Raw genomic sequence first — 22,580 nt, 5'->3', positions numbered from 1 at the left:
ATCTCGCTAGTCATGCAATTATATTTCCAAATTTTACTTAACCTAGCCATTGTTCGAATTGCTTTTCAATCTTTCATTAAACTCAGTTTTAAATACGCTGTATTAGAGATCATAGTTCCTAAATAATCAAATGATTATATTTAATCTTCCATTCTCCATCCAATGATATTTCATCTTCCAACTCATATTTTGTTCTCGTCATCTTTCTTTCTTTTTGTCTTAAGTCCAACCTCCTGTGATATTTCTTGCATTCTAATAAGCAAGCATTGCAAATCTTGTGGTGTTCTGCGAATAAGAACAGTGTCATCAGCATGGTATCGGTCAGCCAGTTTACTATTACTAATCCAGTCCAATCCTCCTCCGCCGTTCCCAACTGTTCTATGCATTACAAAATCCATGAGGAGGGTCAACAACAAAGGTGACAACACATTCCCTTGGAGCACTCCTTTGTTCCCTGGGAATTAATTTTATAGGACTCCACTAACATTAAGTTTGCACTTGGTATCATGAACCGACTTTGTTCGTTTGTTCATTCATACAGATTACCTGGTATGAAAGATGACCAAGGGCTCTCGGCTCAAGGTTCTAGCCCCCAAATTAAGAGACTTAATCAAATTTACTTAATGTGAAATTCCATAATATCCCAGAACTCTGCACAAAATTGGATGGTGTACACTATCAAAGGCTTTTTCATAGTCCACAAATGCCATCAAAAGTGGATGTCTATATTCTACACATTGCTGTACAAAATGTCTTCAAATTAAAATTTGGTCAGTTCATCTAATACCTTTTCTAAATGATACTTGTTCATCTCTCAGATTTTCATCAATCTTCCTGTCTAGTCTTTTTAGAATAAGCATAATATATATTTTCATAACAACTTACGTAAGTGTGATGCCTCTGTAAATATTGCAATCAGTCAGGTCTTTTTTATTTTCCCCAACACTCATAGCTTCCATTCACCAGGTTTTGCCTCTTCACGCCACATTCCACAAATTAATCTTGTAAGTATTCTGGGGTTCACTTCATTTTCGGCTAATATCATCTGCAGCAGTTATTTCATCGTATACAGGGTGTTTCCATCTGTGTTTTTTAATGATGGCTTCGATTTCAAACACACTGAATTCATTCATGGGCACATCAGTCTTCCTCAGCTTCAGGTATATCAATCAAATTATTCCTCTCATATCTAATATTCATAACCTCTATAGTATTCCATCCAACGTTGTCTTTCTTCATCTTCATATGTTATAATAGATTAATCTCTTTTTGACAGGTATATGCTTCTTCTTTGACCCCATAGAGAGTTCATTAATTAATAAGTCTATGAGCTATTCTTACACCATAGCAACTCTCCGAATTCATTGCTTTGTCAGCCTCGTCTGCTTACCTGTATAAGTATTGTCTACAGTCACTGTGTTATAATTTCTATGTTAAAAAAGATTCACAATAAAATCTAAGATATATTATCATGTTTCGAGAGACTTACCTCATTATTTTGTTGATTGCACCAAGTATTTATTCGGATATTTTAATATTTCAATATCGGTAGACCTACCATTTGAATCAATAACTATTGATTTTGGTTTATTTTTAGGTTGTGAACTATACATCCTTTCCCTGATACCCCTCCACTTGTTAGATTCAAATTACATGCTAATTGAATCCTCCATTTCAAGAACCATCTGTCTCTTTTTCTCTGTTTTTTGTTGTAGATTCTTTTACTATGTCATGTCTACATACGGCTTTTTGCAGCGATTGCAGTAGGACCAGTTGTTAGAAATAGTTACTCTACAAATGCATATACTCACTTCACGCTGTTAATTTTTACTGTAATCCTTTTGAAAAACGCATATTTTTCTAGACCATTTTCCTACTCTTAAGTGGTGGTCTAAACACCAATGTGGCGACTTTTTTCAGTCTCGCTAATATATGTTGCAAAACTACTGCTAAGTAATGGTAACATACTGAATTTTATAAACTGTATATTCTTCAGTCTACTTTAAATGAACTTTTCCCTTTTGATATTTTAATTGTTCCTTTCTTATTTCTGTTAATACTTCCATGCTCGTATTGATACTCGCTATAGAAAAATCACAGTTGCCATTTTTCGATATCCGCGGGAGGCCGATTTTCGACGGCGCCGTAAATTACTTGCAGAATATTTCACATATCTGAATAAAATTGTCAGAGATTTATGGGATGGGTGTTTACTTTGTCCATACCAATTTTCATGTTGATATCTGCTATAGAAAAGCTACATTAAACGTTTATTCTAGTATGGCTTGAAGGGTTATTTTTTGCGGTGGAGTAAATTGTTCCTAGAATAATTCACATATCCAGAGGAAAATTTCAGGCATTGCTGTGAAACATACATAGTTTCTCTGTCCCTGCCAAATTTCATGGGAATATTTATAATTGAAAAGACACAGCTATCATGTAGCATTCTGAAATATGCTGTTAAATGTAGCATTATTACAATGGACTGCGTGATAGTGAGCGACACCAACGAGGGACAATGTTGATCTCATAAACAACATCCGTCCCGAGTTGCAGCTAGTCTTCTTTTTTTTTTTTTTTTTGCATACTTATATTACAGTATTTGCATTTAAATAGGATATGTTACTGCGTAAAAATACATAATTGTCTTTTAATTTTGGTCCGCTGAAAACATAAGGTACTGAAATAATGTGAACGTTACTGTCAGAATTTTATTGTTAACATAAATAAATTACATAAAACATTTTACAAATATACACTTATGTACACACACAAAGGGACTATTAGCCAGAAAACAATAACTAGAATCCAAAGTACAATATAGAAATCTCGATCTACTTACAGACAATTGACATTCGACTGACTGTTAATGTCTATCATAAAATATGTTGATAATTGGACCGAAACTTTTTAGGCTATCTTAAAGGAGAAATCGTGCCAAGAACTCTCCTGGTGACATCCTAAGGTCGCACACTTCTTTTTGTTTTCTTCACCTGACACTAACTATGCCATTGGTAAATGCATCAACAGAATTGTTTTCAATCTGATCTTTAATGGCTATTCGGTTTCTGTATTTTGACACTTCAAGTTATTGGAAAAGGGGAGAAAAGGCTGACCGAGTTGTGCCACTAGCTTAGATCTTTAGATGCAAATAAACTTTCGGCGTTAGTAAAAATTAATGTCATACTGAGTGACGAAATTGCGAATTAAAAATAAAGTAAGTTAGCACCATCAGCAAAATCAGCTGTGCATGACTGAAAAAAAAGGAAAACCTTTGGAGAGGACCAACAAAAGTAGACTAATGACTGACACTTCTTTTGGAAAGGACAATACATCCATATTAATGGAAACGATAGTTGCACTGTTTCTACCTGTATACTAATACTATGAGTCTGTTATTCACTAAAATTGAATTCATCCACAAGATAACACTATACACTGAAATTGTCATGGTCACCTAACTAGTGCAGTGAAAGTACATGAATAGTTTCTGTAAATCCCAACGAAATGCCAGCTGTTCAAACTTCATATCTGGATTTGATCATTTTAAATAGGAAAAAAAATCTTCATTTCAATGTACTATTTCTTTTTAGTCAACAGTATGAAGTAATACACGTAATGTACTCCATAATGTTAGTTATCAATGATTTATGCGGAAGACATTTTATTAGTCATACCTATTCGGGCATATTTCATGATGAGTATTTGATGTCCTCAGCCTTTGCTGACCAAAAAAATATTACCCCTCAAATCTGACAGTAGGTGCATTGAGTATTTGTCATGTGACCCACTGAACTGTATTACAAAATATTCCTCTTGACCTAACAGCTGCTGTATGAATCAATCATTCAACTTATTCGATTACAACCATAATAGTAACAATTAAATTGTCTTGGCTCTGTTCAAAAGAGAAATGTGTTATCCGTACATATAAAATTTGCAAAACAAATAAAGATTTGTTCTGAGAACATAGCATTAGATTAGCCATAAATAAGAGAGAAATGTGAATTAACTACTGTGAAATGCGGGTGAGACATTCTGTACCAAATAAAATCCATCTAGACACTAGGACACGACTGACTTACATACATTTTTCGTTATAAAGTTTTGTGTCATTACTGTACAGTAATTTCCGAAAAAAAGAACACTTCAGATACCTCAGCGCTAAAGACAATCATACCTAAGTATGGCACTTAGCTAAGTGACATAAACAAATGAGATCCAAACCTCCATAACACTAAAATCAGCTATGTTTATTTTATTTTTTTAATTTACATAAAAAAAAGTTAGCACTGGTATGAACGAAAACTATTTTTAGTTTAATCCTGTAAGTGCTGGGTAGTCCATAATAATTTTCACACATGCCCACACTTAATCTCTCATACAAGCCATCAACCCCATTTCTGGGGTTAGCTTTTACATTAATACCATTATCATTGTTGGTGAGACAACATACAATTTCACTGGATTATGCTGCAGAAATTGGATAACTATCCAAAGCTCTTAATTTATTAAATTTTTAAAGTGATGACAAGCAATATTTAAAATTCTGTGAAAACCTTCACTTAGGGTCATCTTTTAAAGTCAATTCTTGTAGAAAGAAACAATTACTACCCCAATTGTTTACTATAGATAAAAAAAAAGACGTCCGAGATGACAAGCACCCCTTATCCAGAAATGCAAAAAATATCACTTGGTTCTTTTGGAACCTTATTTCATCGACGTTCTTTTGAGTCTCGTATGATCGACCATTTACCAAGGCCAATATCTCTATATTGGCCTTGCCATTTACAAACCTGATAATCATAACGCCTCGTCTCCAGGATAAAATGGACGGTTATAGGGACTGTAGTTGTGACCGTTATGACCATTGGGAGGATTCAAAGGTTGAGCATCGTCAGCACCACGGCCACTTGCCTCAGGGCGGTTTCTCTTGAAGTAACCACACTGTAGGGGAGGCAGGGAGGAGGGCCAAAGAAAGGCCGAACTTAGTATCAAAATAATAAACAAGCAATAAAACTAGTTAAAAACAGGATAAAATATAAAAAAAAAAAATCTTCTCAACCAAAAAATGAAAATAAGAACGTAACAAGTACATGACTAAAACCTGAAAATTAAACTTTGAGGTCCATGTTAACACCGATTAACCTTTAACTGTCATATCAATGCGTTATGTGACAAACAAGCCTTCGCCATTATTATGTTAATTTTTTTTCAGTTTTTTTCAAGGAAACTTGATTAGTAAAATTGGATGCAGTATATCTACAAAACATTTAATTGAAAATATGAAAACTAATATCATTATAAAAAATTATACATTAAAATGCAACTTTTTTATAGTTGTGTTCGTTTGTATGAAAGGAAGGCCATGGTATGAAAAAAAAAAAAGTTTTTATATGATTCATCGAGTATACGATTTTGCAAAATAAGTAAACTATGAAATAAATAAGTGAAAAAGCCACACAAAATTCCATGCACGCATTTGACGTACGGTGAAGGAATTAAGAGGATAAAAGAAGGAATAAAAATTAAGCTGAGGCACATTTCGGCCGACTTCTTTTGAAGAAACCACACTGGAAGGAAGTAGAGACAGGAAGAAATACTTTCAGTAAGTTCAGTCTAATCATAAAGGTAATACTTCATTATATTCTACATTATGTGGCTTTTAACCATAGATTCACTAATAAAGCATGATCGATCCTTATAATTTCTAAAAATCTGTCATTGCTATAACCAGAAAACAAAATTATTTCACTCTTTACCTTATGAATACATTATTATATAATTTATGAATATTAGCTTAATCCCATAAATAATATATGAAAACTTTTTTACATTACTGGGTCTTACCTTCCAGAGGATGAGGATGATTATGAGAAGAATGAGGACACCAGCCATGGTTGCCAAGACTATGACCCACCAAGGTATTGGAGGTGCCTCGTCCAACGATTTTGCTGGAGATACTGGAGTAGTTACGTCAAGGGATCGCATCTGTGAGGAAGTAGTATATTGTATGTAATACTCTTAATTGATTACAGAAATTGTATTAACACTTGATAACCTTGTGGTGTAAATGGTTTATAAATAAGAATATAGGGAATAATTCTGGGCTTAATATGTTATTAGTATTGTGTAGAACTTATTGGTGTCTAAGAATAGGATATGTAAATTTTAAACTGTAGAGTGAATCAAAGCACTGAGAACTGCAGCAGAAACTGTGATGCTGGCAAAAGTGTAATTGAGGGCAATGAAGAAGGGAATTGTGGTTGGGGTCAAGAATCATTGGGCTATGGTTATCTCATGACTAGGTGTTTGAGTGAGTGGACTCAGTGGAAATAGAGATCTAGAAGTGGTTTTCCAGGTGAGGGAGGTGTAGGTTGTCAGTAGGTAAGGTCATTGTTTTTGTTTGTTGCTGCCGTATTTGTCGAGTCTTTAATTATGTTCGTCCCATTTGTACTTGGGCTATGATTATCTTCTGCTGTGGTGTCTTGTTGATGTTTATGTGTGGTAACATTTGTGGTGTAATTAGTGTTGTCTCATAGTGCAAGCTGGGAGTATTTAGATCTTGAGCCTTCTCCTTTTTACTGGAGGTAATTAAGGTGAGTTATCAGTGTATTTCATATAAAACCACAAGCTATCAAGCTTTTAAACCATAACTGAAAAGGCACAACAAGTGAAATAATGAAGTCATATAATGGATTAGGAGACATAGTTGCCTGGCTAAGGAAAACAGAGTTGATAACCAAGTTAATGGAGATTAAGGACCTGGTTAGCTTCATTCCTCTGTTCCTTGAAAGGGATGCATTGGCGCTGTACTTAAGAGATGAGTGAGAAGGACCGGAAAGCCACTGAGAAGATAAAGCAGAGGTTGAAGGAGGCATTCGTGCACGAAATGTTCGATGCCTTTGGGAAATTGAAGAGGCTGCAATGGAGATGGGAAAATGTTGATGCCTTGGCAAATGAAATGAGGAGGTTAGCTGGGTTTAAGGGCGTGGGCCTGGAAGAAGCCGTTTAGTTAGGGTTCGTGACTGGTTCCTCAGACTGTGTTGCTATGGAGTTGCAGCAGATCAAATATGTTGAGTCAGTAAGAAAAAAGGAACTACCGTTCAGAACCAGTCTGTTAACATCAGTAGGGGGTAAGGATGTAGCAGGTGTTGCAAGTCAAAGACTTTTGGTGCACAGTCAACCTCTTCATTCCAGGGTGGGTCAGCATAGCAGTGGGAGAGGGAAAAGCTGTAACTTTCCCATACAGTGTTACAGATGCAATGGATTCCACATGGCTAGAGATTGTAAAACACCCAGGCCGATTGTCATTTGCTACCGGTGTGATCAAGGAAATGAGCAAGGCAGGGCTATTGCGCCAGAAACTTCCCTTGCAACACAGTAAAGGGGATTCCAAGTATTTTGCCAATTGTGAGAATCAGGGTGCAGGGGAAAAAAGTGAGACCTTAATCAACTCTGGTTGCTCGATTACAGTGGTGAGTGGTCAGCTTGGTAGAAGTCTGACCTGTTTGGTGGAGAGTTGGTTACCGTTGATGGAAAATTTGTTAAATGAATGTCAGGGAACAGAAAAAGTGGAGTTGGCTATAGGTGAGCTCAGAATAAAACCACGAGCTATTATTCTTGACACTGTTATTGAGGGATTTGAGATGGTATTGGGGATGGATGTGAGCGAGCAGCTTAGAGGAGTGACCTCCTTTAATGGTAGACTGATGCCTAGGGGAATGCCATGTCTACATGACGAGAGAAGACGTAGTGCAGTGGCAGCAGGTGAGAGAGTCAGAAACATGAGATATAACGTGAGTGAGAGGCCGGTGTGAAAATAAGCACAAGTGGAAATGGCAGTGAGTACTTGGGAGTCCAGGATCCAGCAATCAGTCTGGAAGGTGCTTCCAGAAAAATAGCTGATTGAGAAGGGAGCAAGGTATCTAATTAGAAGGATTTTGTTGTTAGATTTGATGGGCTGAAGTGGATGGCCGAGTGGTTTCTGAAGTGGGAAGTTCCAGTATTGAGAACTGGGTGGGATGCTAAATAACTCTGTGCAAGGGGTGAGAGGATTTTGACAATTTAGTTCAGAGATGGGTCGATGAAGGAATTCTGACGCTTTAGGAGGGGAATGAAGGAATTCTGACGCCTTAGGAGGGGAAAGAGGGTGGCGGAGTGTTGCCACTGCTGGCAGTTGTCCAACTTAGCTAGAAAAAGGTCACACCAGTGATGGGCTTCCGTGAGCTTGACAAATGTGTGGTGTACCACCCGGGGAACACGAGAAAAACTTTATTAATAAAGTTAATATAGAAAAACTCATGTTTTCTTCAAAATTAACTTTATTTCAGATGCAAATAAATGGTTAATAAGATATACCCTAACATATCCTACAGGCAAATCGATAAATAATGGTAAAACTAATCTTTTCTTCTCTATATACTATTCTTTGGGACGCCAATAAATCCCACCCAAAAATTCACAAAATATGAGGATCCTCTTCCCCTGAAACATTTATTTCACTTTTATTTACATTTTACAAGTCTGACATATCTGCTCCGTTTGTGGGTTTGGGCATAGCTTTTTGCTCGATAACGACTTTATACTTCCTGTGCACAAGCCAGCCTTCCACTTTCTTTCTACCGATGGAATTACTCCTGTTTGTTCATTTGTAAGTAGCTGCTCCTCCTTCCCTCCCCTACCATATGACAAAGTTTACCATATTTGGACATGTATGTATGCTTGAGTGTGACGTAGGCAGTTCTGTGACACCCTGTTTTTATAAGACAAATCCTTTGTTCCTTTGTAGCTGTATTACATGTTGGGTGTGCGTTATGAAGGCCAATGTAACAAAATGTAATGGTAACCATTATGACTATTTATATGCTATAGCCAAGTTTCATGGTGATTATCATGGTACTCCTGGTGTAGTGGATAATTTTTTAAAAGCTGCTAGTGTTACCCCTCAAATTAAGTGTCCCAAGTGCAATTCTGGTAATGATTTATTTGTGAATTACTTTATCATATTGTAAAGATTTATTTGTGATTTACTTTTAGTTTGTTTATTGGGAAAGGGCGGTCTGTCTGTGACCTGGGAAGGGGGTCTGTCTGTGATCTGGGAAGGGGGCTCCCTGGTAAGGTCTTTGGCCTGGGAAATACTAGGTTAGGTTAGGTCGATTTGTTAGGTTCTGTGGCCTTTTACAAATCTCGAAGCGTTAAATAATCACATTTGTCCCAGTGCTAAATACAAACCTTATGCTCTTTAGTAGCATTATTATTTCAGCAAAGCTGGAAACTAGCCGAAGGTTTGAAATTATAGGGTTTCACTACCCACCACTAGTTAGCAGGGATGGAGAGGGGTTGGTTTACCACTTGCTCCCTCTAGCACTAGTGACCAACTGTCACTTTAATTTGTCTTTATAGAGCGCATGTGTCTCACTCTCCCGTTAACCCTTTTATAACTGGCCTAAAGCTATTATTCTGTTCTTTATCTTTTTAAAGTATGTGTGGCCGTGATGATCATTACCATGTGGGTTTGTCAAGACTTGGACAGGCGCTGTTGCGGCACCTTCATGCCCGCTGAGGAGACATTCTCACGGTCTCTGCCCTTTGTGCGGGGGTCACTTGTACACGTAGGGGTCTTCTTCTTGTGATGTGTGTAGGGAATGGTTGCCCTCCCTGTGGTCGAGATTTAGCAGTTAGAGGAAGGCTAAAAGGGACTCTTCCGCTTTGAGGTCAGCCTCGAAAGGGAAGAAGGCTCACCGTCTTTCTCTAATGACTCTGTACTACCTGCGCACAAGCCAACCTTCTACAAAGTGTAATGGCTGCCACGAAGGCTATTTTGATCCTATAGCCAAGTTTCATGGTGAGTATCAAGATACTTTTGTTGTAGTGAATAATTTTTTAAAAGCTCATTGTGTTATCCCTTAAAGGTTAATTTGTCTCCAGTGCAATTCTGGTAAGGATTTATTTGTTTATTATTTTTTATTAGTTTGTGACCTAGAAGGGGGGTCCATCTGTGAACTGAGAACTACCAGGTTAGGTTAAGTGGGTTTGTTAGGTTCTGTGGCCTTTTACAAATCTTGAAACGGTTAAATAATCACGTTTTGGGTGAAAAATACAAACCTCACGCTCTTTAGTAGCATTATTATTATTTCGATGAAGCTGAAAACTAGTCAAACTTTTAAAGTACAGAGTTTAACTACCCTCCAATAGTTACCACTAGTGACTACACGATTCTTTTTAATTCGGCTCAATAGAGTGCAGACATCTCACTCTCCCGTTAACTCATATAACTGGCCTAAAGCTACTATTCTGTTCTTTTTCTTTTGCAGGTTTACGTGCCAGAGAGGATCATTACCATGGGGGTTTGTTCGGTCTTGGAAGGTCGCTTTTGGGGCATTTTCATGTCGGCTGAGGACACAGATCCTCCTGGTCTCTGCCCTTCGTGCTAGGGTCACTCGCACACAGGGATCTCCTTGTGATGTGTGTAGGAAGTGGTTAACCTCCCAATAGTCGAGATTTAGCAGTTGGAAGAAGGCTAAAAGAGACTATTCCCTTTAAAGTCAGCCTTGAAAGGGAAGACCCCTACGAGGTCAGCCTCGAAAGGGAAGAAGGTCTGCCGTTTTTCTCCTCTGGCTCGATCTCACCATCCTGACTCTTTCTGACTGGCTTCTCTGGAGATCAGTCGAGTACGTGTGGCTCCCATGTAACTCCGTGACAACCTCGTGTAAGATCTCCTCTCGCTGCCCCCACAGCGGGACAGTGGTGGAGCCCTCTGCAGGGTAGTCTTTCTGACGATGCCCTTCGTCTGCTGTAGACTTCCTTGAGGTCATTGGGTCCTCCGTTAAAGGAGAGGCTACAGGAAGTCCTTAGATTGGTTCTGCTTGCACACTCAAGCGTTGAGACTTCGTCTCTTGCTCTCCCCGATGTCCCCCCTTCTTCGGCGGGAGGAGAGGAGCAGTTGAGGGCAAGCACTCCTTGGAGTGACTTATCACGAGACCCCATGGTCTCAGGAACAGGCTTTGGCTTTGTTCCAGAGGTTGTGCAGGAAGTTGATCATCGAACTGGGTTCGCCCGATGGGAGGAGAAACAAACTGCGCGCCTGGGTGGTTCACCTCCAGGTGTTGAACAGTCCGACCTTATTAGTAAAGACCACCCAACACCCCCTCCTGAGTGGCAAGTTCCTCCCCCTTGAGGTGAAGCTCCATCAGGAGTAAGAGGTGAAGATCGATCTTCTTGCTTGCGGGAGGAACGATCTTCTCCTGTGTGGTCCCCCACACGGAGGTTCCGCCGAAAGGTTGGCTATCTCGTTAAGAACAAGGACTTCTCGACTCCCAAAAGGAGAGAGACTTTATTTGCTTTCCTTCTCTCGGCTGCAATGACCCTAAGAGTTCTTACGGAGAACACGGTTAACCAATGGGTTATCTGGGTCGTAAGGCAACGAGACGCCGTATTCCCAATATTTCAGAAGCAGGTGCCTAAGAAAGAGGCAAGGAAACTGCAAAACAGCCCAATGGACAGCCCCTCCCTATTTAATGGGGACGACATTGAGGGAATAGCAGGCCGGTGGAGAAGGGTCAACCAGGACACTTCTCATAGTTGTCTCTGCTGGCACCTCCAAAACTGAGGCAACCTTCTCCTACTCCTCAAAGCAACCAAAGGAAGAATGCATGCAAGAAGCGGGCAACGGAGTGGCAGGACTCCAGGCCTCCCTTTAGTCCCAGAGGAAGAATGGAGAAAGGTAAGAAGCCCTAGCAAAGACACTACCGTAGGGCGGGCAAACTCCCGACCAATCCACTGGTAGGGGGAAGATTAGCTGATTCTTGCATACTTGAGGGAAAGCCTTTTCCACCGAGAAAAGCTCCTTGCCTTTCGTGAAGATCTGGGAATCCTGATGAATAACCTGAAGTCTCAATGGAACCCGCTCCAAGATACGGTATATCTCGGAATGAGGATCAAGGCCACACTAGGCAAAATATTCCCTTCGGAGGACAGTGTATAGTCTGAAAGAGGTGGCCCAGGACTTTCTCACGGGAGACGAATTGCCAGCACATCGATGGCAGAAGCTGTTAGGACACTTAACTTTGCTAGAGAAACTGGTTCCATGTGGCCGTCTTCACATTCGGTCACTTCAGTGGCAGCTGAAGACCTTACGGTCTCAGCACAGAGACCCACCAGGTACTCTAGTACCGGTGGGTCCCGAGCAAAAGAGACCTGAGTTGGTGGGTGTTAGACACCAACCTACTCAAGGGAGTAGATCTGCTCTCTCCTTTCCAAGATTTGTTGCTCTTCAGGGATGCATCAAGAGAAGGGTATGGGGCTCATCAGTTGCACCTGACGGCATCCGGGCTCTGGTCCAAATCTGAAAGGCGGTGCCACATGAAAATCCTAGAAGAGAAAGCTGCTTTTCTGGCTCAACATATCCATCAGCTTCTTTCAGGACACCACGTAGTGCTAATGAGCAACAACACTATATTGGTAGCTCACATAAGCAAGAAGGTACTTCTTTACAGCTCCTACACTAACTAGCTGTAGAAATCCTCAAATGGACGGAGGAGAACTCGGTAATCCTAGCAGACCGCTTCATCCCCGGCAAGAAGAAGGTGCTGGCAGACAATCTGAGCTGGAGGACTCAGATAGTTGGATCCAAGTGGTCTTTAATCAACAGATAGCCAACAAAGTCTTGACTTTGTGGGGTTTGTCGACGATAGACCTTTTCGCAACGTCTCTCAATATGAAACTTTTGGTGTACTGCTTACCAGAACCACTAGCATTCTGGCAGGAGACTTTCCAAAACCCGTGGGACAAAATGGAGGTCTATGTGTTCATCCCTTCTGCCTTGGGAGGCTACTGAACAAAGTAAGGGCATTACAAGATCTAACCATGTCCCTCATAGCTCTTCTGTGGCAGCATGCAGTAGTTTCCGGATCTTCTGCATCTGCTCATAGAGACACCGAGAGAATTGCCTCCACTTCCCGATTTACTCGGACAACATGTAAAGATTTTCAATTGAGCGATTCCATCGCTACGTCTTCACACATGGAGGTTATCAAGCAACTCCTTGAAAGGAGAGGCTTTTCAAGGCCAATTGTAAGACATTGCAAGATAGCTCCGGGACTCGTCGACAGCAGTGTACCAGTGGAAGTGGACTGTCTTTTGTAGTTAGTGTCTTGGGCGGGGTATCTCAACTCCTAGTGCCTCTATTCCAGCAATAGCAAAGTTTTTACTGTAATACAGGAGGAAGAACTTGATTCGGTATCGGTGGTGAAAGGCTTTCACTCAGCCCTAATTCTTGTCTTTCAGCTGAACGGAGTTAACATTTATTCCTCGACGAAATTTCCCTCCTTATTCGAAACTTTGAGAGGTCTGCCCTCAATCGGAAGTTAGGCCACCCCCGTGGAATGTTGCCAAGGAGCCACTTATGAGCCTCTCCGTCAAGCCTCAGACAAGAACTTGACCTTAAAGACTGCTTTCTTGTTAGCTCTAACCTTTGCGAATAGAGTCAGCGAGCTTCATGGCCTTTCATTTAACATAACCCATTCAAGGGAATGGGGCCAGGTCACTTGGTTTTGTTCCGGAGTTTCTTGCCAATACTCAAAATCTGGATTGAGAGTCTTCGATCAGTAACAGACTCTCCTGATCAACTGTTACTATGCCCCGTAAGGGTGCCAAGGTTGTATCTTAAGAGGACAAGAGGAGCTAGACCTCAAATTAATAGGCTCTTCGTGAGCATGGAAAGGATCAAGAGGAGGATCACTAAGAACTCTTATCTCCTCATGGATCAGACGATTGATAGATAGAGCCATGGCTCATGGCACCATATATGAAGTAGATGCCTCCGTCCGTACACACTATGTCAGGGGGGTTAGCGCCTCCCTGGTGTTTAAAAAGAATTTCTTTTTACAGTAGCTACTCTGCACAGGCAGATAGAAACAAGACTTTCACTGCCCTCTACCTGCAGGACATAACCCACATGAGCCTAGACATCTTCTCAATAGGTTCTGTGGTGGCAGCTCGCAACATGATCTAAACACCTCGCTCCCTTAGGGGACAAGTATCAGAAGATCGAAGGTGGAGGTTACCCGCAGGGTAAGTCTAGGATGAATGTACTGGTGACTGGCAACTTCTTACTTTCACCCCCCCCCCCCCCCCCCCCCCGCCTCTATTCGGGCGCAGCATCCGAGGGACTGCACAGCTGACTTGGATTTTCTGTGGGTGAGTATCATGCTCTGTAGGCAGCTTCCCTACCTTATAGGAAGCTAATGTGTCCGACCTCCTACCATGAAGGGGGAGGCAGATTAGTTTTGCTTTTTATATATAACCTGTCTTCAAGCTGAAAAGTCTGTAACATATCAGATTTTCTTTACCTTCCAGCAAATGATTACCCAGGCTGTCACCCTGCTAGGATAACGGGGTGCAAGGAACCCTCAAGAGTCAACTTGAACTAGAGGTCATCCCGGGACAGCTTCCAGCCAGTTGGACAAGGACTTCCACCCACCTAAAGGTAAGTCTGCTACTAAAGAACCTAAGGTTTGTATTTTGCACTGGGACAAATGACAAATTTGGAAGTAATTTGTGTTTTCCTTAGCAATACAAACCTGGAGCTTTTTACTCATACTGGCCCATCAGCAACATTTTAAGTCCTGTGGCAATTAAAAAGTGACTGTTAGTTGCTAGTGTTGGTGGGACCGGGTGGTAAATCTACCCCTCTCCACTCCCGCTAACTAACGGTGGGTAGTTAAACCTGTAATTTCTAAGGTTCAGCTAGTTTTCCGCTTTGCCGAAATAATAATGCTACTAAAGAGCTCCAGGTTTGTATTGGCTGGGAAAATACAAATTACTTCCAAATATGACAAATTCGGAGATAATTTTTATTTTTCCTAACCATACAAACCTTAGCTATTTACATAGGGTATTACTTTCGGCGTAGCTGAAATGACAAGCCATTAGAATTTTAACGAGGGTTAACTACCCCTGCGCTAGTTAGCAGGGGTAGGGGAGGGGTAGCTAGCTACCCCTCCCCCCTCACACACCGGTGAGTTGTCTCACTTCACTTAGAGGTAGGACTTGTCTTGGGGGACAGGGCTGGCGGGAAAATATGCGTAAATAGCTAAGGTTTGTATGGTTAGGAAAAATAAAATACAAATTATCTCCGAATTTGTCATTTGTTCCGTAACCTTAATACAAACCACGCTATTTACATAGGGTGACTCATCCTTAGGAAAGGTTGAAAGTCCCCAGCCTTACTGGCTTTGGCTTTACCCGGGGACTCAGAATCCGAGTGATTAGCACTTCGAGAAAAGGAGTCCCAGCATTTCACAAGTTCTCTTGCTCTGCAAGGAACATGTGGCCTACATAAGATTGTGTGAGAAGGAAAAAGTGTGACTCGTCCTAGAAGTTGACCTGGAGATCTTTAGATGGAAATCTAGATTAGGACGTTCCCAATACCACCTCATTAGGGTATGGGGGACGCGACAGTATTAACTTAATACTAGGAACACAAGGGAGCATGGTTTACCTGCAGAGGTTGAGGTCAGCTATGCAGAGACCAGGATGCTGCTTTCCCCAAGAGAGGGGAGGATGAAGAAAGAAGTAAGGGCCAGACATACTCTTTCATTCACGCAGACTGAGACCGGGTAACAATACCCTCAACCTTCTGCTACCTGTCCAATAAGGAGCCTGAGGTTAGACCAGCTGTTGTGCTGCCACCACAGGGCCGATAGAGAACGTATCGAGGCTCCTGTGGGTCACGTCCTGCAGGTAGGGGGCAGTGAAGGTCGTCTGACGCTTCCAGACCCCAGCTTGAAGTACCTGCGTCACGGAGAAATCTCTCTTAAAGGCCAGGGACGTACAGTAGCAATGCCCCTGACGTCATGTGCTCTGGGGCGACGTGACGGAGGAGGGTCTGGATTCAAGGCGTGAAGAATAACTTGCCGAATCCAAGCCGAGATGGTGTTTTTGGTGACCCTAGTCCTTCCCGTGCTCACAAACAATGCTTGTAGACGGGGACGGACTGCAGCTGTTCTTTTCAGACTCCTAATTGGGCATAATAGCAGATGGTCTGGGTCACTTGTTACAGAACGAAGCCTCGTGACCCTGAAGGAGTCAAACCGAGGTCCGGCACGCCAGGGTTCTGAGTCTTGGCACCAAACTCAGGGACGAACTTGAACGTTACCTCCCCCCATCCCCTTAAATGGGCGATGTCATATGAGAGACCATGAAGTTCGCAACTCGTTTGGCCGAAGCCAACGCGAGTAGGAACACCGTCTTCCACGTCAGGTGGCGATCAGAGGCCTGGCGTAATGGTTCGAAGGGAGGTCTCTTAAGAGCCCTGAGAACTTGAACCTCGTTCCAAGGAGGAGGTCTCACTTCCGACTGAGGGCAGGTAAGCTCATAGCTGCGTCCGAGTAAAGAGAGTTCCAGCGAGGAGGAAATGTCCACTCCTTTCAGCCTAAAAGCCAGGCTTAAGGCTGAGCAATAGCCTTTCACGGCTGAGACTGAAAGGCGCATTTCTTCCCGCAAATAAACCAGGAACTCCACTATTGCTGGAATAGAGGCATCGAGTGGAGAGATACCCCTCCCACGACACCAACCACCGAAGACTCTCCACTTTGCCTGGTAGACTCCAGCGGAGGATCTTCGCAGGTGCCGAGACATCCTCTCTGCAACCTGTTGCGAAAAGCCTCTCTCCGTGAGGAGATGCTGGATAGTCTACAGGCGTGAAGCCGAAGCGACGCCACGACTTTGTGGAATATGTTGCAATGTGGTTGTCTGAGTAGCTCGTGTCGTGGGGGAAGCTCTCACGGGGGTTCCGTCAGGAGTTGCAGAAGGTCCGGGAACCACTTAGCGTGATGCCATAGCGGAGCTATTAAGGTCATCGAAAGGTTGACCGATAGTCTGGTCTTGTTGAGCACCCTTCTCATCAGACAAAACGGTGGGAAGGCGTAAACGTCGATGTTGTCCCACCGTTGCTGGAAGGCATCTTGCCAGAGAGCCTTGGAGTCCGGGACTGGGGAACAGTACAGGGACAGCTTGAAGTTCAAGGCTGTCGTGAACAGGTCCACCGTCGTGGAACCCCACAAAGTCAGGACTTTGTTGGCTATCTGAGGATCCAAAGATCAATCGGCACTCACTATCTGCGATGCTCTGCTCAGACTGTCGGCGAGCACATTCCTCTTGTCAGGAATGAAGCAAGCCGACAGTGATATTGAGTGGACTTCGGACCACCTCAGAATCTCTACTGCAAGATGGGATAGCTGTTGCGAAAAAGTACCTCCCTGCTTGTTGATGTAAGTCACTACCGTAGTGTTGTCGCTCATCACTACCACGGAGTGGCCCGCCAGGCCCTGTTGGAACTTTTGAAGGGCCAGGAATACGGCCTTCATTTCTAGCAGGTTGATGTGTAGGTACTTTTTGGATTCTGACCAGAGGCCTGAGGCCCTTTGGTTCAGAATGTGTGCCCCCCACCCTTCTTTTGAAGCGTCTGAAAACAGTGTCAACTCCGGGGGAGGGACGAGAAGATCTACACCCTTTCGAAGATTCTCGTCCATCAGCCAACACCGCAGGCCCGTCTGTTCCTCGGGTCCTACCGGAACCAGAAAGTTCGGGGAATCGTGGCCTTGATTCCACCGGGACTTGAGCTGCCATTGAAGGGTTCTCATCCTGAGGCGGTCGTTAGGAACCAGACGGGCCAGGGAGGATAGGTGACCTAGAACACGCAACCACGATTGGGCTGGAAGCTCTTCCCGACTGAGGAAGGGCTCTGCAACCCTCCTCAGCCTTGCTATCCTGTCGTCTGATGGAAAGGCTTTGTGGAGATTGGTGTCTAAAATCATGCCTAGGTAAACCAGTCATTGCGTAGGCTGCAGAGAGGACTTCTCGAGTTTTACCATGATCCCCAGATCTTGACAAATTCCCAGGAGTCTGTCTCGGTGTCGAAGAAGGGTCGACTCCCGAGTCTGCCAGGATCAGCCAGTTGTCCAGATAATGGAGGAGACGAATGCCGTTCCTGTGAGCCCACACAGAGATCAGAGTGAACACCTTGGTGAACACCTGAGGTGCTGTGGAGAGACCGAAACACAGTACAGGTACCTTGAACTGGTAGGTCTTGTCGTCTAGGCTGAATCTCAAGTACTTCCTGGAAGACGGATGGATTGGGATCTGGAAGTACGCGTCCTTCAGATCCAGTGTGCACAAGTAGTCTTGTGGTCTCACTGCCAGTCTGACCGACTCTGCTGTCTCCATTCTGAACTGGGTTTGTTTGACAAACTTGTTCAGCGTTGAGAGGTCAATGACGGGTCTCCAGCCTCCAGACACCTTCTTTACAAGAAAGAGTCGACTGAAGAAGCCTGGGGAGCCATCCACGACCTCCTGGAGAGGATCCTTCGTGAGCATGGTCTCGACTTCTGCCCGAAGGGCTAGCCCCTTTGCCGATCCCATGGCATAGGAGCTCAACGACACTGGATTCGCTGTCAGGGGAGGTCGAGATGTCGTGAATGGGACACGATATCCTTGGCCGATCACAGAGACCGTCCAAGAATCGGCCCCAAGTTGCTGCCACCTGTGCACGCAACTTTGAAGGCATCCCCCCACAGGTGGACACGCAGGGGGATTGCCAACTCTAGCGCTTGCGACCACGGCCGCTCCCTCTAGGATTTTGGCCTCCCCTAGAGGACTTTCCGCCCTTCCTGTCCTTGTTGGGAAAGGGCTGTGGCTTAGCTGCCGGGGCCTGCGAGGCTGCTGTTGAGGCTGTTGCGGGGCTGGAGGCTTGTAGGGTCGAGATGTCAAGGCCCTTTGGAGGAGCGAATCCTGGTTCGTCTTCCTCCATCTCTCAGCTGTCCGTTCTACATCTTGGGGGTTAAACAAGGCTCCCCCAATGATGGAGGAGTGTCTGAGCCTGTTGACATCCACAGCGGGGACCTTCGGATGGAATCTCTCAGTCACCGCGTCCCGTGGCTTTAGAATCGAGTTGGCCCACAGGTTAGTAACCTGGTGTGCCAGGAACTCGATGGAACGGGTTCCCGAGAGGAGGAAGGTCTCCAAGAGGCCTTCCTATTGCTCTCTTTGGACAAGTCCTCCGAGCGCAATAGGATGCCCAAAGAACCTAGCCACACGTCCAGCCACGAAGTGGCCTGCATGGCCATCATCGCGACTTTCTCATGGCTGAGGATCTCTGCGGCTGAGAACGTCACTTGCCGGGAGGAAAGCTCTCAAAAGGAGTTCCCCTGGCGAGCTCTTCCACAGAGTGGTGAAGTGGAAGGCCCACACTAGACTCCCCCCATGATCTCAAAGTACCTCCTCTGCTGTAAGCAAGGAGGCGGGAGGAGTCTATTCCCAGCAGTAGAACGGCTGGAGGAGGCGAGATCAGCAAGCTGAGCCTCGACCTTGTCTCTGGCCCTCTTCAACCCTTGGGACCAAGGCAAGGCCGCACTGGCCGTAGACTTGGTCTAGGACGGTGTCCTTACCTTCTCGAGAGGCGGTCTCAGGATCCTTAAACTTGTTGAGTTGCCTCATCAAGCTTAGGACCTGCCAGAAGGCATGCTCAGACTTGCTGCTCACCCCCCTGAGGGCTGGCAGCTAAATCTCCAGTCCCCAAAGGTTCTTCTTGGGGAGAATCGTGGACGTTCTCCCGGGGAACAGTTGGCTCTTGATGAATTCTGGACGACGACTTAGGGATCGTCTTCGAGTCCTTAGATTCCCTCCTGGGCGGGATGCAGGACTCAAGTAAAGAGGGCTAGAAGGAACTCCCCGCGCGAGACGTCTCTCCTCTCCGAGGAGGGGTGTCTCTCCTTGGTGCCGTGGGAGAGTCCATCTCCTCCGAAGAGTCTCTTGAGGAAGGAAGGGCTTCCTCCACAGGAGAAGGAGAGAAAGACTGCGGCGGGGAAGGATCCTTCCTGACAGACCTCTTTGGAGCCAACTTCTCCCAGGGAGAAGTTACCACGAAGTCCACTCCTCTCTTTCTCTTCAGCGGGGGCGAGTCAGCCTTTGGTCTGGAACCTTGATCAGCGAGTTCAGGCTTCACGGCCTGTACCACTGCTTTGATCAGGTAACCAAACCAAGACTGACGTGTTACTAACGCGTTACTGACGCAGTGTCAGTAATTCCCGCTGTAGGGAAAGGGATCTCCAGACCCTTAGGAGTGGACACCATGGGACCTGCCTGAAAAGGAAGAAAAGAATAACGTTGTCTAGACCTCTCCTGAGGTTCTTCCGGGTCCTGAGTAGTAGTCGTAGTCCTGCGCTGGCGATCTCGAAGAACGCGAATCCGGTGAAAGCACGCAGCGAATCCCGACGAGGGTGGGGATCGCGCTGAGGATCGCGCTGGGGCTCGCGCGATTTAGCCCTTGGAGGGTCGCGCGTGGGCAAAACCTTTAGTGCGGGCGCGTGGAGATGTTCGCGAGTAGACGCGAGGGCGCGCGGGCGGGTGGGCGTGCTGGCGAGGGGGCGCGTTGACGCGCAGGCGTAGGTGCACGCGGAGGAGATCATAAAGGCGATCGATGGTGCTTAGGGGAGCGATGGCGAGTAGGCGATCGCTGGCGAGCAGGCGATTTCTGTAGCGTGGGAGATCGCTGGCGCGATGGGGAGGGTTTGCGCACCGGATCAGGACGGCCCGTTGGCGATCGATAACTCGCGACGCGAGAAGGAGACCAATAGCGCTCAGGCGATTTTGCCTTAGCGCGTTTCGGAGACCTGTGACGATCTAGAAGCTGAGAGCGTTGGCGACCAGGAGATCGCTTGCGCGCAGGCGACAGATCGCGCGGCCGCTTGGGAGATCGCTGACGAGCCTGAGGGCGCTGGTGCGCAGCCCTCTGAGGAGCAGAATCTGATGGAGGTGTGCGCAGAGGAGAGTGCTCGCGAACTGGTTCCACAGGAGGCTCAAGTGAGCGCGCAGGAGCTCTGGAAGTACGCACTGGAGTGCGCGCGCGCTGTTGCGCGGATGGAGATGGGTGCACACGTGCGCGGGGGCAAGGCGAAGGAGTCCCATCCTTGCCTGCCTCTAGATCCGAAGATCCAGGTACAGGAGATTGTTGGCGCGCAGGGCGCTTGTCTGGAACCAAAAGCGCAAGTGTGCGCTGACGAGCAGTAGACCTAACTCGTTCGGGAGACTGTTGGCACACCCGGAGCACAGCAGAAACCGAAGGAGAACCAGAGCGCTCGGAAGACTGCTTGCGCACACGGCGCGAAGCAGGCTCCGAAGGGCGCTGACAATCAGCAGGCGAGCGCTTACGCTTAGGAGAGTGCTGACGAATAGGAGAGCGCCGACAATCAGTAGAGCGCTTGCGATCTGGTTGGCGAGCAGGAGATCGCTGACGTTCGGGAAAGTGCTGGCAATCAGGAGAGCGCCGACGGCGCTGACGAGCAGGAGATCGCTGACGTTCAGAAGAGCACTGATGACTGGGAGAGCACTGGCGAACAGGAGAGCGCCGACGGGTAGGAGAGCGCTGACGAGTAGGAGAGCGCTGAAGAGTCCGAAGACTGCTTCTTAGGCGAGCGCATGTGCGCGAACGCACAGGAGAGCACGCAGGGGACCCCAGAAGCGCAAGGGAATTTCCCACACAGTGGGAGACATCCCTTTGACCCGGTGGGTCAGGTGCCCGTCGGGCGACGATCTCTGAAGGCACCATCTGCGAGTCAGCAACCAGGGGCGAAGCAGGACTAGAAGGTCTGGCAGGCGTAGGAGATCGCGAACGATCCCCGGAGAGGTCTAAGGACGAAGCTGCTACAGTCTTCTCCCGACGAGAAGAGTCCTTCGCAGGGGAGGGCGATGGCGAGGACGACCCAAAGAGGCGCCTCCTAACTCCCTTATAGGGAGAAGGAAGACCCCTACGTCGAATGGGAGGTCGGGCCTTGCGACGAAGGTGACCTCGAGGAAGGGCATCAGGGTCGTCGGTCCTCCGAAGAGGAGTCTCTGTCAGTGCGCTCCCCCGAGGAGGAGACGCACTCGCAGGAGAGACCGTTGGACTCACCTTTCCCCTCGAAGGATGTTCAGAAGGGGAAGGAGAGCCTTCAGCAACGTCAGCAATGGCAGAGGTTCGACCAGACCCCTCGGAAGCCTCTGCCATAACAGTGTCGACAATAGCCAGAGGGTTAACCTGTGGTATTACTGACGACTGTTTGACAGCTGCCCCCAACTGGATCAGGTCAAACAGGGTTTCCTTGGAGGGCGAGCCCTTAAGCCCCAAGGAAGCCCAAAGCTGAAACAAACCATTATTAGAGACAGTTTGATCAAATTCCAAAAAATCAATAATGTCCTCCCCCGGAGGAGGAGGGGGAGCAGCCTCGCTATAGGAGGCAACGCCCTCTCCCGCACCCCGAGGTCGGGAAAAACCACTAGGGCCTGTGCTCTCACTCGACGGCCTCTCACGAGAGACCGATCGAGTGGGAGCTTTGGAGGAGGTTTGGGCGGTGGAAGAGGAGTCCTTAGAGCCTTCCTTCTTCAAGGCTACCCTTAAAGGAGAACGGTCTCTCTTGGACTTCTTCTTACGCCGACGGCCGAACTTCTCCCACTGGGAGGCACACCACTCCCTACACTCACTGCAAGTATTATCCCTCTCACACCGTTGACCTCGGCACTGCGGGCAAAGGGTGTGAGGATCG

At 45.7% G+C, this 22,580-nt stretch overlaps 1 protein-coding gene and 1 long non-coding RNA gene across 3 annotated transcripts in view; one reads left to right on the top strand and one right to left on the bottom strand.

Annotated features, from left to right (window-relative positions):
- The window catches only part of LOC137655678 (uncharacterized), a 58,127-nt gene that overhangs the window by 32,776 nt on the left and 2,771 nt on the right, over nucleotides 1–22,580 (top strand). The window contains exons 2-3 of one of the 2 annotated variants that reach the window (XR_011046853.1): nucleotides 5,858–6,011; nucleotides 14,359–14,648. This is a non-coding gene — a long non-coding RNA (uncharacterized lncRNA). Of the gene's footprint in view, nucleotides 1–5,857; nucleotides 6,012–14,358; nucleotides 14,649–22,580 lie in introns of those variants that run through there. The other variant, XR_011046852.1, reaches the window with a different exon arrangement.
- Nucleotides 4,107–22,580, bottom strand: part of LOC137655676 (integrin alpha-PS2-like) — a 698,738-nt gene continuing 680,264 nt past the window's right edge. Inside the window, 2 exon segments of the mRNA XM_068389635.1 lie at nucleotides 4,107–4,947; nucleotides 5,851–5,991. Coding sequence (XP_068245736.1) covers nucleotides 4,804–4,947; nucleotides 5,851–5,991 — 285 coding nt within the window. The 3' untranslated portion in view covers nucleotides 4,107–4,803.

The sequence above is a fragment of the Palaemon carinicauda genome, chromosome 16, assembly GCF_036898095.1.
Source record: "Palaemon carinicauda isolate YSFRI2023 chromosome 16, ASM3689809v2, whole genome shotgun sequence".
NCBI lineage: Eukaryota > Metazoa > Arthropoda > Malacostraca > Decapoda > Palaemonidae > Palaemon > Palaemon carinicauda.
This window is presented reverse-complemented; position numbering and strand designations above follow the sequence as displayed.